Source organism: Ascaphus truei, chromosome 1 (assembly GCF_040206685.1).
Source record: "Ascaphus truei isolate aAscTru1 chromosome 1, aAscTru1.hap1, whole genome shotgun sequence".
NCBI classification, from domain to species: Eukaryota; Metazoa; Chordata; class Amphibia; order Anura; family Ascaphidae; genus Ascaphus; species Ascaphus truei.
In genome coordinates, this window is record NC_134483.1 from 521,157,115 (window position 1) to 521,174,174 (window position 17,060).

The following is a 17,060-nucleotide window of genomic DNA, read 5'->3' on the forward strand; positions in this document are numbered from 1 at the left end:
GGACCACAAGCTTATTGTAATGTAATCTTAAAATGCATTTAAAGACCATCTTTATAAATGCTTTGAACATCAGTACCATACAGATTTACATTACCATAACTTAGTTGGGTTTGTGTGAACATTTGCATTTAGCTGCCTAAGCAAATAGTATGTAATTATGAGGCCAAGGACCCTTCTCGGGTCTCATTTTGCAGGCTGCCCATTGAATACGCAACTCTTGAATTTGGGAGAGGGCTGGCCTCTTACCTACTCATTTTCCCGCACAGTGGTGACGAGCATTATCATCTTGCCCCTTCACCATACAAAGTTTCTTCTGTTATCCTTGAAACTCAAAGTGGGACGGTTGGGATGAGGGTAAAGGAAACACTTGAATATGTATTCTGCTTTAAAGGGGCATGGTGGGGGGGGAAAAGGTTGATCTTGGGCACTGGAGTTGAAAACCCCTCTGGGTTAGCCTAGTGTGTGCATTTTTGCCAAAGACGATGTGACCAACTATTACCCGTTCATAACCACTGGAATTTAATTATTTTGAGCTTATCCAACCATGTCAGTATATTTGTATATGAACGCAAATATATTTGGTCTATTTTTGCACTTTGCTGTAATTGGGGGAAAATACAAATGAAAACCAGAAGATAAGCAACATCTAAACATTTCTCTGCTGGGCTAGTTAAAATAGCAGTTAGTACTTGGCCCTTCATGTATTACTGGCTTATGGCAGCAGCAGTAGCAGCAGCTTGTTTCACACAGCTCTGCAAACGCCTACGTTATGGGTTGTATTGTGCAGTAGCGGTGTAAAAGGGCATGGTAAAAACAGTGGACTTCTATTTGATTATTCTGTACAAATGTAATAAAACGCAAGTTTCGTATGTTACTCTTGGTTATATTTGGAGCGTGTGCGTCAACGGTTAACCAAAATACTCAATACCAGAAGTCAGCTGAGTACAGCTTACAATCCTTAATTTGCAGGATCCCATAGAATGAAAAATAAGTAAATACCCCATACCTTTTAGTAAACGTAAGAAACCGGTAAGGATTGGGAAGTTCGGTTCACTATCAAGAACTCAGGTTCACAACCAAGATCAAATGTGTATCTTACACAAAATTGTATTTATTCTACCATCCCATTTGCACCACTTGTAAAGGTTACGCTAAAACCAGTGCCTTGATTTAATAAGTTGTCTCCCCTAAATGTGTATGTACCACCACTACATTAACAGAATCCCAGCAATGCACCTTTCCAAGCATTTTATCCCCTGATCAAGGAGAATGACCACTATACAACAGTGTAAAAACAGCCTTTAATAAAGTTAGAGCCACAAGATTTCCATCTGCATAGAAAAATACCATTCATACCAACTATATACAAACTCCCCCATGGCTTTTCATACAGGGTTGATGCCTCGGATCTTAACGCCATGCATTGCTGTCCTTGGTCAGCAACACATGTATTATTAATTCAATGTCTTGTAACTTATTAGCCATATGTCATCATCCAGCACTTAAACTTTCTCCACACATAATTTAAAGCGCTTTTCTTAACTAGCAAAGTGTAGTGTTCTCCAGGAGATTAACCCCATTAAGTGCCAGATGCATTGTAAAACCTCACTGGCAGTAAAGTTGATTAAAGATGGCATAAGTCTTAAAGCTGCATTTCATGTACGTGCCAACTTGCTGAAATGGAACTGCCATATAGAAAGACATACAAAGTATAGCAAAGCACTTCAAGCCGTTTCTATGCACGTCTGCCACACAGTCTTAACGATCCCATCCTATACTGTACAGTGATGCAGAAAATATTACAGTATAGTGCTTCTCTAGCAACTAATTTGTGCTAATAAACAATGGTAAAGATACTCTTGTAACCTTCTATGAGAAGCACCCAAACAGACCGGGTGTTGGGATTGTTACAGAATGCAGCATAATGGCCAGAAAAAAAAAAGGACTACACACCAGCTGCTTGTGTATTGTGTTGACTGAACAATGTGATGTAGGCTCAACCAACATCACAGAGCTAAACATGCCATGGAGAAGTACATAGTGCAAAACATGTTACAACCAATAGTGACATGAGGAACCAGGCATCTGCATGTCCAGAATAGGCCAGTAACGTTTAAAAGCAAGGTGTGAGCAAAAAGGAACGGGAAGGAAGAGAAGGGTTATGCCACCTTTAATAAGCAAAAGATATATATATAACCCTAAATACTTTCACAAAAGAAAGTTCACATGTAAAAGTACAAGGGAATATCCCAAAAGCAGAACGTGAGTAACTGTACAGTGCAGTCCTAGCTCCTAAGAGCTGCTAGCCGTGATTGCATGGCCTCCATATCTTCCTCCACCTCCTCGTCTGACGCCGCTGTGGCCCCTTCCAGCTCCGGCTCTGGTAAGGCATCTGTGACTTTGCTGGGCGCTTTGCCCAAGGCCCCTGGAAAACAGAAGTTGATTTTTTATTTCATAGACCTGTTACAAAGCTCTGTCCTTGCAGGCTCGACTGTCAGCTACCATGGTACGGATTCATTTTGGTAGTAACGATAAAGAACACTTATGAGCAGAATCACATATAGTGCTCTCACTGTAGCCAGGGATTCTAGGTAATGACATGTGCACCACTTTATATACTCCTACCCACTTGAACGTGGATCCTTTTAAGCTTATCCCCACTGCATAATATATCTTAACGCACAGATCAAAGTAGTGCACTTTGGAATAAGTTGTCCAAATGGCTTAAAAAATAAAAATAATGGTGCTTTGGCATTTTTTTTTTTTTTTTTTTTTTTTAAAACAACATTTTGAAATCCAAGTCTACAATTAATAAATATTGATATCAACTATTAGCATTATAGGCTGAATGTGTTTTTAATATGTTTATTGTTAATATGTATTCCAATGTTGGCAGCTGTTATTGGCTCAGATTTCTGGGCATGCCCAACAAATTAATGCCTGGAATTTGGCTCAAAATCAGAAAGCTCCCATTGAATAACATTTTAGAATAGTATTGCCACAAATAAAATGATAACCCCAGGGCCGCTTTACCTGCTGTGATCTCAAATAGAATCCTATCTATTTCCATCTCCGATTCTTCTTCCATATCCTCTTGGTCGTCCATGCTTTCGAAGGTATCTTCCAACATTTCTTCTATTATACCAGCCTGGAGAAAAGCCCCAGAACAGTCATTTGTGAGTTACTGGTTTTTACTAGTTCCCTACAAAATGCATTTCCCCCCACTGACACTGGACAGGTGATCACACTTAGTCTAGTGAGAGTACTTATCTAGAATGGCATAAACAGGCTGAGGAATGGTTATTAATAAAAGCAAATTGTGGGCTCAACAACCAACCTTTATTTATAAAATGTTTAGGAAGTAATACATTGAGAGTTGCCTCTCATTTTCAAGTATGTCCTGGGCACAGAGTTATGATGACAAATACATAGTTACATAAAGTGAAAAGGGTTATACAGTACATTATATACAAGACATTGCATGCACAGTTAAAGATATATTATAGGTGTATGAAACAGTTACAGACCAGATTAAAATGTGAGACAGCCTTAGTTTTGAAAGAACTTAGACTGGTGGCGGCTGTGAGAGTCTCCGGTAGATTGTTCCAGTTTTGGGGTGCACGGTAAGAGAAGGAGGAGCGGCGGGATACTTTGTTGAACCTTGGGACCATGAACAGTCTTTTGGAGTCAGATCTCAGATAAGTGCTGCATGTGGTAGGGGTGAGGAGCTTGTTCAGGTAGATGGGTAGCTTGCCCAGAAAGTATTTGAAGGCAAGACAGGAAAGATGAACTTTGCACCTAAAAATTACTAATCTAGTTCTTTGATCATTTCGCAGTGATGGGTGTTGTAATTGCATTGGAGGACAAAGCAGCATATTGAGTTGTATAGGGTATCAAGTTTGCCATGGTGAGTTTGGGGTGCTGTGCCATATACTATGTCCCCATAGTCTATAATTGGCATCAGCATCTGCTGTGCAATGCGCTTTCTGACAAGCAGAGTTAGGGAGGATTTGTTCATATACAGTATACCTAGTTTGATACCCTAAAATCCAAAACCTACACCAATGTGCAACCCAAATGTTAAATGGGAGTCAAACCATTTGCCCAAATATTTGAAACTAGAAACAGGGGCTAGGATAGTATTAGAGTTGGTTCTGATCTGTAGCTCCTTCATTGGAAGCTTTAGAAATTTAGCCTTGGTCCCAAATACCATTGTTACAGTCTTGTCAGTGTTTAGAAACAGTTTGTTTTGGGAAATCCAATTTTCAAGTCTCAAAAAGTCAGATTGACGTACGTGTCCAGGGTCAGAGAGGTTAGGGCTGTGTGCGTATAAGAGAGTGTCATCCGCACACGTGTATTGAGGCTTCCTTACAAGCTGTAGGAAGATAATTAATGAACACTGAGAAGAGTAGGGGCCCCAAAACAGAGCCTTGGGGTTGGAGTTGGTGTCTGAGATAGACACATGTTGGGATCTGATAGGTTGGAATGAAACCAGTTTAAAGCATGCTTCTCTATTCCAGAGTACTGGAGATTGTTTAGCAAGATAACATGATCAACAGTATCAAAAGCCTTTGCAAAATCTAGGAATATTGCACCAGTGAGTTGTCCCAGTTCCATTCCACACTGGATCTCATTACATACTTTTAGGAGAGTAGTTACCATGGAGTGTTTGGGGCAAAAGCCAGATTGGAATTGGTTAGGGAAATTTGTCTTGGTATAGTAATCGCTTAATTGGGAGTGAACACATTTTTTCCATGACTTTGGATAGTATTGGGAGAGATTGGCCTGTAGTGTGAGACAGTGTTTTTGTCCCCACTTTTGAAGATTGGAACAACTCTTGCAGTTTTCCTGGTCTTAGGTATATGGCCTGCAGACAGAATAGAGTTGACTATGGAAGCAATTGATTTGGCAATGGCTTGGGCACCAAGTCGTAGGAGCTTAGATTGCAGTAGGTCAGGTCCACATTGGCTGCTTCGTTTTAAATTTGAGGAACATTTGTTTAATCTCTTCAGATACTGGGACAAATTGAAAACTGTGGGCAGTGTTGGGAGAGGGTGGGGCTATAGAGGTACTCCCAAAATAATTTTCATGTATGTAGTTTGGGTTGTGCTTCACTAATAAATTGGTAGCACACCCCACAAAGTAGTCATTGAATGCATTTGCAATGTCAGTGGGATTTGCTAGGGTAATATCCTCCTTAATGATATTATATGGTTGTTGATTGCTAGAAGGCTGGAATATATTGTTGATAACCTTCCAGAAGTTAGCTGGATTTGATTTATTCTAATGAAGATTGTCAGAGTAATATTGTGTTTTTGCGTGCCCTACACATATTGCGCAGGCATCTGTAGTTAAGATCCTTAATAGTGCCATTTACATTGTAGCTTTTCCACAACGTATCCCTCAACTGGTAGAGCGATACAAGGTCTTTTACCCACGGAAGGTGGGCTCCCCCGTACCCTTATTCTGTGTAGTGAAGCACAGGAATCAGAGTTTTCAGAACTCTGGAAATAGTCGAGTGCAGAATCGGGGGTCGGAAATTAAGTCGATTCTGTACCGAGGGCAGCTGGTAAGATCAGCCAGAAACTGTTGTGGATTAAAGTTTGTAAATGTTCTAGTGAGGAGAACTTTGGGGCGGTTTGATTTTCCTTACACAGTACACTATTACATGGTCACCGAAAATGTCAGGTAGGATGCCAGAGGATTGGATTCTGCTGGGACTAGGAGAATACAGTCTAGCAAGGAATGATTGTGAGATTTCAGGTTTGTCCGTGTGGGTTGGGAAAGTAGTTGGGTTAGGTTACGTGACTTGAGTTGTATCTGGATTTTGTTGTTTTTAGGGTTGAGCTAAATTGTAGTTGAAATCCCCAAGAACTAGCAGCTCACTTTTCTCATTCCAAGAGGAAATTGAGCCAAGAAACTCTGTGATAGCAGTCAGGGATTGTAGTGGGGCTTTAGTGGGCCGGTTGATGCCAGCAATAAGAACGGGCTTAGAAAAGGGGAGGCAGAATTTGCCAAGTAGGATTTCAAAATAGGGTGGGCTTTGGGGGCAATTTGTAAGGTGTCTGCAATATAAAATAACACCCCTCCTCCTCTCTCTGACCTGTCTTTCCTAGAAATGGAGTATCCTGAATGGCGATAGCTGCATCAAGAGTTTTAGGAGTAAGCCATGTTTCGGGGATAATGATGGCATCCAGTTTGGGCAGCAGGCTCCGGAAATTTATATGGGCGGCAGATAGGCCTTTTTAGAATTTGAAGGGGTATGGGACAGAATAGAAAAGGGAGGGCCCAGGTTTAATCCATGTAATGACAGGGGCATGCAATACAAACCTACAACGTGGGGATTTCAGTTCATATAAACATTTGTTTTACCGAGTACAACACAGGAAATGTATCTATGCACAATCAGAGACAAATGCCAAGATATAGTGTCTCTTTGGGATGCCCCACTTTAGATACCTAATTATTTTGTCTTTAATTACATCAAGCAGATGCTGGTGTTGATGGGGCCTGGGTAAGATGCAACCTACCAATATTCTGGAAGTGGAAGAGATACATTTGGAAAGTTTTAATTAAAAATGTTGTATCAGTCCATCTAGGTCCCATGCTAGTGGAGCCCAATTCTGGAATTAATCTTACTCCATCCATCTAAAGTGATCAGTGCAAATGTTATTAGCCTCGTTGCTGCCAAAGGCATCTGCAATGCATGGCAGGTAATGCTGGCAGCAAATGGTTTAAACTTGGGCAAAAAAACCCACACACTTCCATTTTAGGCAATTAAATTCCGATTCCCCGTTAGCTTTTTGTAATCTTCTGCTGCTGTCACATTTCTTTCTGCAGATAGACCAACAAAACTTTCCACTAGCTCATTTCATTTCCAGGGACCTCACACAACTGTTGGGAGCCGATTCCCGGGGTTGGCCACGGAGAAGGGGTTTTAGATATTAGTCCCCTGCTTCCTTTGATGTCAGACACAGAAGGTGCTGCGGTGAAGCTTCTCTTACCTTCATCATTTCCTTGCTCAGTTCCCTCATGGTTGCCTGGATCTCTGGGATTTTCACCAGGTTCTGCATGGCTTTCATGACTTCGGTGCTTTTCTGCAAAGAGCCGGAGACTCGAACGACAGCTACAAAAAGACACATCAGAACCGTTTTAGTGTGCTAAAAAAAAAAATCCAGCCCCATCATGAATGTGAACCCAGGACAGTGGCACGTTTAATAGGTTAAATAGAGCAGACCGACAACTTAATAAAAAAAAAATATATATAATAATTTTTACACAAGAATCAGTAAATATTGTTTTACATTTAGGATTGTTACAGTCGTTGTCTAATAATTGGGGTGATAAGCTATCAGTACTGAGAACAGTAGGGAAATTAACCCTTGTGCTGTTCCTTGTTTTCTTGTGATGCCATCATTAGTCAAACAGAAATGTAAGGAGCTCATATATGTCGGAATTCTGTGTTCCCAAAGAAATGGAAAACTAAATTTTTCACAGGATCCGACAGGCACTTTAATGGCCATGTGGTACTGCCCCATTAAAGAGGTAGAGTACGAACAGATGTACAGAGGTAAGTAAGTAATACACGTTCCAAAGAAGCCCGAAACATTGCTGGCCCCTCGGATACTGAATGTAGATAAAATGCAACTGTTATTCAAACCCATTCTCTTGTTTCTCTGTCAATGTCCATCTACACAATCCTGTGTGTGGTGGAACATTTCCAAGCAGCAACGTTTCAAGAACGTGCATTACAAATAGATTTCCCACTAGCGCTCGTTGTTACAACAACTTGCATAGCTGTGACTTCAAAGGCTCTAGCACAAACAATTTACATACATTCCTATATCTGGAATATATTTTCCAGCTCCTTGCCCGTCTTCTGCTGCACAAGGTCACCTGATCTCTGTCCCATGTGTCTCAAGCCACCACGTGGAGAGGAAATAAACGTACATGACATTTCATATCAATGCGTTTAATATGAAATTAAGAGGAATAAGCTTTATTCACTGCTTGAATACATTTTGGATTCGGTGATAGCAAGGTTTTGGAGTCGTTTCTACTAAATCAAAGGGTTTCTTCCTAACCCTCCTCTGTTACGGATTAGCTGTGTTTAGAGAGAGCCCCTCGGATTCCTTACCCAGCTGGTTCTTCATACTCATAAGCATAGAGTTCATATGCGCCTTCGACGCGTACAGCTTGCTCACCGCCTTCTTTGAATGAATCACCTCCTTTGCCAAAATCATGCATGCCTCTCTGTTGCCTTTCTTCGCTGTCTCTTTTATTGACCGCTTGACTTTTTCTTGTTCTCTTTGGATATCTGGAACAGAGTGTCACTTATCAAAACCGCACGGCGCTTGGCATAAATGCAAAGCATAGTTTAATGTCCAGAAACACCATTTTAAAGAGGCAATTCAAGTGGCACGTAAATAAAAATTAATAATCTTTGTTTTAATATATGCAGCCTTTGATTACCTTTATTGAAACCTAATTACTTGAGCTGCTGGTCAATTCGTTCTCCCATAATCTATGTACAATAAATGGCTGCCTGACAGTTACAATCCTTCTGTAACTCAGCAGCTACAATGTATCCTTATATTACTAAGGTAACATTATCTATTGTTACAGATTGCAACTCAAAACTGGGGGAATATTGGCAACAAATGATCAAACAGCAAAGTGTTGCAAATATCTTGCACTGCTGGGGAGGTGTATTAACTCCTGATACAAAGTCAGAATAGAACAATGGTGCTCAAAGTGCTGTGTGTGTGCTTCTGAAGGGAGGGAGACACTGGGTATTAAGGTATTGTGTATTAGTATACTCAGTCCATAATGATGGGAGTGGGGGCACCAGAAAAGCCCTGAAGATTAGGGAAGTTGTCCTAGGACACCCTCCTTCACCTCATTGGGATAGCCCCTTAAGAGTACTCACAGTCTGTTCACCTCCAGAGTCTCCCTTCCAATGCGTGCTGCTATATAAACGAATTCCAGAGATGTAGGTGTGTAGCGCACAGCATCCAGCAGAGAACAGGTCTGGCAAAAACTTTCTTTATTGGCAAGGCATTAAAAAGAGGGGCGCAACCCTTCAACGCGTTTCGTGCAAAGCACTTTGTCAAGAAGTGCCTCTACACGATATACAGCCACTTAAATACACAAAGTCTGTCAAATCTCGCGATATCTCGTGACGTCATCAGACCGCTACTATCCAATCGGAAGGATATTCCCCGCGCATGCGCGCCGCGATCGAGCCCAGCGCCAGCAAGATTACTGCATACCATGCCTCTCACCGTCCCTGCGATGTGCACCCGCTGGTAGACACAACGCTGATCAGGAGACCAGCCATGGGAGCGGCAATCAAGCACACCGGACCCCTCGCCCCGCGCATGCGGACATTCCAAACATGCCTAATCTACTGACTGATCGGTGCAGCTGAGCTGTCAAGTGTAAAAGAAGCAGACTCATCTGCACCGCTCCCCCAGCAGGGCAATAACAGGTTAATACACTACACATAAAAGGGCGGCCCATATCCACACAGATCTACGTTTAGCATGGCCCATAATGTTGCTATGCATCAAAGCAATTTAAACAAATACAATTTATTATCTAAACACTTAGCTAAACTACTCTAAACAAGATACCTTATTAAAATATAAGTATAAGCTATACTCATGTAAAAACAAATTGCTCCCTCATGATGAACATGATCATTATGTATATATGAACAACAATAATAATTTGCATGTTAATAATTTCTACTGTGGAGAGCCTAATAGAAAAAACACAGAAATGTATACTTTTTGACAATGTACACAAAGATATTATTGAAAGCCATTATACTACAGTGGAAGTGAGGGACTACCAATGGTTTTATATTTGTGCCTGGTTTTGAGCAATTTTATCATTATTAAAGATTTTAGATTTATAATTGATACTGTTCTTATCCCAAACCAACCATATAATGAATCATCAACACAAGAATTTGTTATCTATAGACAATTCGTATAAACAAGTTCAATCATATAAACTGTCATATGATGTCCACACAGTGTATTACAAAAATCATTATCAGGTCTGTTCCCAAAGAATGCTGTCAAAATTGAAATACATTTTTATTATTATAATTTTTTTGTAGATATTAGGACAGTTCTATTTAGATTACACGAATCCGTACTTTTCTATCATAAAGTCCATGATTACTTTATGAAGTGGTTTATAGTCCACTCCACATTAATTCCTTCTGGGAACCTTGTTCTGAGCGTAAAGATCCAAAAGGATACTCTACAATTCAGAGTCTTGAGAACATCTCCCCCTCTCTCTTGTTTTTTAATTTTCTCTAAACCTATGAACGTGAAGTTCTTTATGCTGCCCTTACTACATTGCGTAAAATGTTTCGACACTGGGTGATCCAGATCCCCTTTGCGAATTAGTCTACAATGTTCTTGCATTCTAATTTTTAGAGCCCTCGTAGTTCTACCAACATATCTCTTCCCACATCCACAACTGATAAGATAAACTACAAAACTTGTATTACAGTTAATATAGCTACCAATGTTATACTTTTTATGTGGACTGTGGGAAAAGAAATGCTGCGAGGGCTTCATAAATTGACACATGTTACAGCTATTGCATCTATACGAGCCCTTCGTCAGGAACCGGTCAGGCTCACCCATTTTGGTAGAGATTACACTTGGTGAAATAAACGTGGCCAATGTCTTAGCTCGCCTGTATACACACTTTGGGCCGGACTTTGTATACTCACTAAGAATGGGATCCATTCGTAATAGTTCCCAATGTTTGTTTATTATCTCTCGAACCTGACCACTTGATCTATTGTATTGAGATATAAATAGGGGGCACACCTTGTCATTGTGGTGAGTTGTGTTCTTCCCCTTTTGCTCATTCCTCATCCTGGACCCGGGGGGAAGTGTGTTTTCTCTATCCATTTTCATTACTTCTGTGACAGTGGATTGGAGGGTCTCCCGATCATATCCTCTTTCTATGAATTTCTTGGTCAGCACCTCAGACTGGGCCTTGAAATCACTCATTGTGGAGCAATTCCTCCGTAGTCTGATGTACTGACCTTTGGGTATTCCCTTTACCACTGATCTGGGGTGACAGCTGTCCGCTCTAAGAAATGAATTCCTTGAGTTCGTTTTTGTATACACATCTGATTGTATTTTTTGGTCCATATCAATATAGAATAGAATGTCAAGGTAGCAAATGTGTTGTGAGTGATAATTTATCGTAAAGTGAATATCTAAAGTGTTTTTATTAATTTGGTTAAAAAATTCCAAAAGTGTTTCTGTGCTCCCGTGCCATATAAAAATTAAGTCGTCTATAAAACGTTTATAAAAAATGATATTGTGTCTAAACAGATTGGTGCTATTGTAAATGAAAGTGTTCTCCCACCACCCCATAAACAAATTGGCATAGGAGGGGGCAAAACTTGTCCCCATTGCCGTCCCCCGAAGTTGTAAATAAAACTTGTGCTCAAAAAGAAAATAATTGTGTGTAAGAAGAAAAAGTATAGATTCCATGATGAAGGTTGTCATAGGCAGAGAGCTACCTGGGCCGCCCTTTTATGTGTAGTGTATTAACCTGTTATTGCCCTGCTGGGGGAGCGGTGCAGATGAGTCTGCTTCTTTTACACTTGACAGCTCAGCTGCACCGATCAGTCAGTAGATTAGGCATGTTTGGAATGTCCGCATGCGCATGCGCGAGGCGAGGGGTCCGGTGTGCTTGATTGCCGCTCCCATGGCTGGTCTCCTGATCAGCGTTGTGTCTACCAGCGGGTGCACATCGCAGGGACGGTGAGAGGCGTGGTATGCAGTAATCTTGCTGGCGCTGGGCTCGATCGCGGCGCGCATGCGCGGGGAATATCCTTCCGATTGGATAGTAGCGGTCTGATGACGTCACGAGATATCGCAAGATTTGACAGACTTTGTGTATTTAAGTGGCTGTATATCGTGTAGAGGCACTTCTTGACAAAGTGCTTTGCACGAAACGCATTGAAGGGTTGCGCCCCTCTTTTTAATGCCTTGCCAATAAAGAAAGTTTTTGCCAGACCTGTTCTCTGCTGGATGCTGTGCGCTACACACCTACATCTCTGTAACTCCTGATACAGAAATCAAAGGATGCCTATTAAAAAGTTATATTTTTTTAAATGCTATTAAAAGTTGAATTAAGAAAATAAAAAAAATGTAGTAAGTATTATTTAATACTGCAGAATTGATTTATAAAAAATACACAACAAAAAACACATGTAGGATATTGCATGGATTGCTCCTTTAAGTCTCAACTTAATGTTAAAATTATTTTTTTGTGGAACCCTGACTTCTTACCGTAATTTATCATTTACGAGCTTGTTTACCAGATATACCCGCTTGAATTTTTGGCCTTTTTAACGATCGTTAAGTGGCTGGTGTTCACTCAAGAAAGTAATGGGTTTGTGGCCTACTGTAGGTCATTACAACAGGTACTTGCTGTATGATTGCCAAGGTGGATTTCTCAGGTATTAGAAGGATGAGGGAATAGCAGAGCAAAACCAATTTTAGAGCTGGGGGGGGGGGGGGAAGGGGGCTGCTCATAGACCTTTTACAAATGAGGGTAGATTAAAGTCTAATCAGCGCAGGAATATCACCGAGCGCATCTTTAAGTAGCACAGATTGCCAAAAGGCAACAAAAAAGTGCCGAAATACCAAGACCCAGATCATCAGAAAGCTCCAAATAAATAAATAATTGAATGAATTTAAAATAGTCTACCAAGTTTGAAACGTCTAATTGCTTAGCAAGTCAAAGGTTTACTCCAGAACAGACCTGGCTGTTACATACAACCCCCCCCCCCCCCCCCCCAAATAAAAAAGGTGTTTCTAAGAGACACAAAGTGCTAAAATGTTAGGTCAAGTAACTTCTCTTCTAAGACCTCCTTTTTATCCATACAACCCACCCCCAAATCACATGCTAAAGTCGACATGCTGACAATTAGAACAGGAGGTGGCCCACTCCAGTCCTCAAGGGTCACCAACAGGTCAGGTTTTAAGGATATCCCCGCTTCAGCACAGGTGATTGAGCCAGCTGTGCTGAAGCAGGGATATCCTTAAAACCAGACATGTCGGTGCCCCCCTGCATTAGAAGAAGCATGTTCAAACACACTACAGGCTTTAAAGAAGGACGTTTTGAAGTTGGACACAGAACGCCCTGATGGTAATGTCACAATTAAATGGTATCAGTTTTCTAATGGGCTTTGAGCCAGGCATTTGAGCTCATGTCCCGCTCAGCCCCGAGTTCTGAGTGCATGATCACACCTCTTCTTACATGCTGCGGAGGAAGACATTACTATTCAGATGCAGTGAGGTCTGTCTATTTATAACCCAAACGGAGTAAACATTTCTTGAGCACAGTAACACAGTCTGCAAGTCAATCTGGAGTTTCAGGTCTGACAACTTCAAAAACAAAACAGGGGCCTGAATTCAAGAGAGAAGCGCTAAGCTCCTGTGAGAATATATATATATATATATATATATATATATATATATATATATATATATATATATATATATATATATATATATATATATATATATATATATATATATATATATATATAAAAAGTGTAACAAATTACAAGAATTTCACAAAATAGAAACCCTATATTTTCTCCCCCACTTTGTACATGGAGACAAATATCTACCCCTGCCTGGAGGCGCCAGCCTGTAAGAGTTGTGATCTGGGTTCTAGTCTAGATACCCACAAGGTGCCCACCGCCGTTGGACAATACATTAGGTGACAGCTCAGGCGTGCGCAACATTTTCCCCCTGCGCCCCACTGCCTGCTCTCCTCCCTTACCTTATACCCGGCGTCAAATGACGCCGCGGGTCATGTAACATCGCATTGCCATGGCGCCATGCTGCCGCACCATTGGAAACAAGGTAAGAGACCTTACAGGGGCCTTGCGCGGTCCGTCATTTAAATTACATGGGGGGGAGGGGAGAAGAGTGCGGGTCCTCTGTAAGGTGCAGTAAGCGCGTGCCTGCCCCCCCCCCCCCCATTTAAAAAAAAAAATCTCGCACGTCCCCAGTTTGCGCAGTTTTATTTCCTGTTAACAATGAATGTTCTTTTTACCTACATATTAAGAAGTGCTATCAAACTACTTTCCTATTTTGTAAGGTGTCTGGTTTCATTATAAACACAAATTATAAAGTGAGAGAAAAGAACACCCTTTTTAAAGCACTCCTTGTGATAAATGATATGAAAATAAATGAATAAGTAATACTTTATTATCAATAGTTAAAATAAATGGTAATGAAAATGACCCAATAGTAATAATAAACAAAAGTGACCTAACATATAAAACAAACCAAAGTGCACTATACATAAACTGAAACGGAGGGGAAGTCCATAGTAAGTAGTTACGTAATAGTAATGTTTATTAAGCACAGGTTTTTAATTATTTTTCTAGTGCTGGACCCAGGGGTTCTCCTATAGTTATTATGGGCTATTTCAGTACTATTAAGTAACTACTTACTATGGACTTCCCCTCTGTTTCAGTATAATGCACTTTGGTTTGTTTTATATGTTAGGTCACTTTTGTTTATTAATACTATGAGGTCATTTTCATTACCATTTATTTTAACTATTGATAAAGTATTACTTATTAATGTATTTTCATCATATCATTTATCACAATGAGTGCTTTCAAAAGGGTGTTCTTTTCTCTCACTTTATAATTACTGTTCATCCCCTTATTGCACCTTTGTTATTATTCATCATATTGTATATTAGGCTGACGCGAGAGTCACCTTTCCCCTCTCCCCCAATTCCCCATTATTCATTATAAACACAAACCAAGCAGGATGGGGAAAACGCCAAGAAGGGGGGAGGGGGGGAAATATGTATCAAAAAACATCTGTCAAAGTAAGTTTTAGAACATCCAAAGATAAAAATATTAAAAGTACAATAAAACACCATAATATACTGAAGTGAAAGGGCCAACACACCTGAGAAGTGGTTTGATTATAAACCCCCCCACAGAAAAATGTGATACAAAAAAAATAAAAATATATATATCTATATATCCATGTAATGAAAGTCAGGCATCTATAAATATTCTCGTAAAAGTGACTTATTAACCATGGAGACGGGTTACAGCACGGGGTGGCCAACTCCAGTCCTCATTCTGACTGAGTACCTGTGCTGAAGCAACGATATCCCTAAAACCTGACGTGGTTGAGGAATGGAATTGGTCACTAATGGTTTACAGCCGGGGTCTCCAAACCACGGCCCGGGGGGCTACATGAGGCCCCCCACAAGATTATACCCGGCCTGCAGCAACTTGAAAAATATATATTTTTGCTCATTATATATCATTTCCCAGTGTAAGCACGGCATCCTTTCTTTGTAATCGTCACATTTCTCTTTTGTTCTGAATCACATCATGCTGATTACCCCAAAGATATCCAAATAAAAAACTTATTCATTTATAAAGAGATTTTTTTTCCTTTGGCCCGCAAAAATGTGTAGAATATACGATGTGTCCCTCGTACTGAAAAGTTTGGAGACCACTGGTTTACAGGATTGAAACCAAAGCCAGAGCTGAACGGCACTATTTAAAACTTTCCCCCCATTTTCCCCATATACTTACCTGTAAAATTACTGGTATTAATTCTAGTTTTTAAAGGGAAATTAAAGTTGCAGTTCAGTCAATATCCTGCATGTGTGTTTTTTTTAATAAACAAGTTCTGTAGTAAGAAAAAATACTTTTAGCATTTTCTGTTTTAAAAAAAAAACAATTTTGAAAGACCAATTTTCTTGTATTCTATTTTTAAAAGCATGCTTGTTGCTATAGCAACCATTTACATTCCCCATATTTAAAGATGTTGCCAAACTTTGCCGATCAATAGACGGAGAACGAATTCACCGGCAGCCATGCAGTTCCTTAGGTAATTAGAGATTGCCCACATGAAACTATTGAAGTTAAAAAAAAAAAAAAAAAAGGCAGAACTGCAGCTTTAAATAGCTAGATTAGATTGTAAGCTCCTCGGAGCAGGGACTCCTTTTCCTAAAGGTTACTTTTATGGCTGATGCGCTTCTCCCTCTTTATGTGTTATTTATAATTTATATGATTGTCACGAGTAATACTGCTGTGAAGCACCATGTACATTAATGGCGCTATCTAAATAAAGACATACGTACATACATAGCTGAGCTACCGATTATGTTGCAACTTCTTATTGGCCGGAGTTTTGGTAGCCATTTTGCTTCCCCTGGAGGGAGATTTAATGTTGGTAGAGTCTCCTGTAAGTATTTCGGGAACAAGAGGGTCACTGGAGCTAAAAAAAATAGCGTGGTTCAACTACGTGGGACCACCTGGTTCCAATGCTGCGTTAACGAGGTCTGCGATATTACACCTCTAGATGGCTATAATTAGTGGTTGACAAATCACCAAAAAATCTACTCGCCACACAAAAAAATCTACTCGCCACCTAGTACCAAACGTGTGCTGCTTGGGCCAATATTTACTCGCCCGGGGGTTAAATCCACTCGCCCGGGGCGAGCAAATGTATAGGTTTGTCGAACACTGGCTATAATGTTTAACTACAATCTGTTTTGGGTAGTACAATTTTAAACATAAAAAAGTTTGTTGAACTGACCTCTTATTTGTCTGTCAATCACCCTCATTTCTTTCCGGATTTTAAGTGACCATTCGTTGACCTATCAAGGAATGGATAGAAATAGATTGTCAAATAGATATTGCGCCAAGCAAATGACAGTATGTCAGAAACAGAACAGCCCTGGTTTTCTTGGGAGCTCCAGCACTATAAGGGTCTAACCCGGGAGATTCGCCGCTCTGATGAGAGGTATCGCAGCTCGATCTCACATTGACTTGAATGGTAGGTAATGTGAGAGAGTGGTGATACATCGGAGCTTAGTGAACCCAGCCTGTGCACTGTGAATAATTCACTGCAAAGCAATATAATGGGGAGGCTCGTTTTTGTAGAAGTGTTGATAGGGTTGGCCATCAAGGATGGGGTAAGCACATTTTATATAATTCGGCACAGCAATAA

At 40.4% G+C, this 17,060-nt stretch overlaps 1 protein-coding gene across 3 annotated transcripts in view; it reads right to left on the reverse strand.

The window, feature by feature from the left end:
• Positions 1–1,282: 1,282 nt before the first annotated feature.
• LOC142466601 (charged multivesicular body protein 3) overlaps positions 1,283–17,060 on the reverse strand; it is a 56,148-nt gene continuing 40,370 nt past the window's right edge. For 2 of the 3 annotated variants that reach the window (XM_075571837.1, XM_075571819.1), the window contains 5 exons: positions 16,647–16,707; positions 8,138–8,317; positions 7,005–7,126; positions 3,034–3,148; positions 1,283–2,425 (listed from right to left, as the gene is read on the reverse strand). In XM_075571837.1, the coding sequence (XP_075427952.1) occupies positions 2,286–2,425; positions 3,034–3,148; positions 7,005–7,126; positions 8,138–8,317; positions 16,647–16,707 (618 nt within the window). In that variant the 3' untranslated portion in view covers positions 1,283–2,285. The remainder of the gene's footprint in view (positions 2,426–3,033; positions 3,149–7,004; positions 7,127–8,137; positions 8,318–16,646; positions 16,708–17,060) is intronic. The other variant, XM_075571828.1, reaches the window with a different exon arrangement.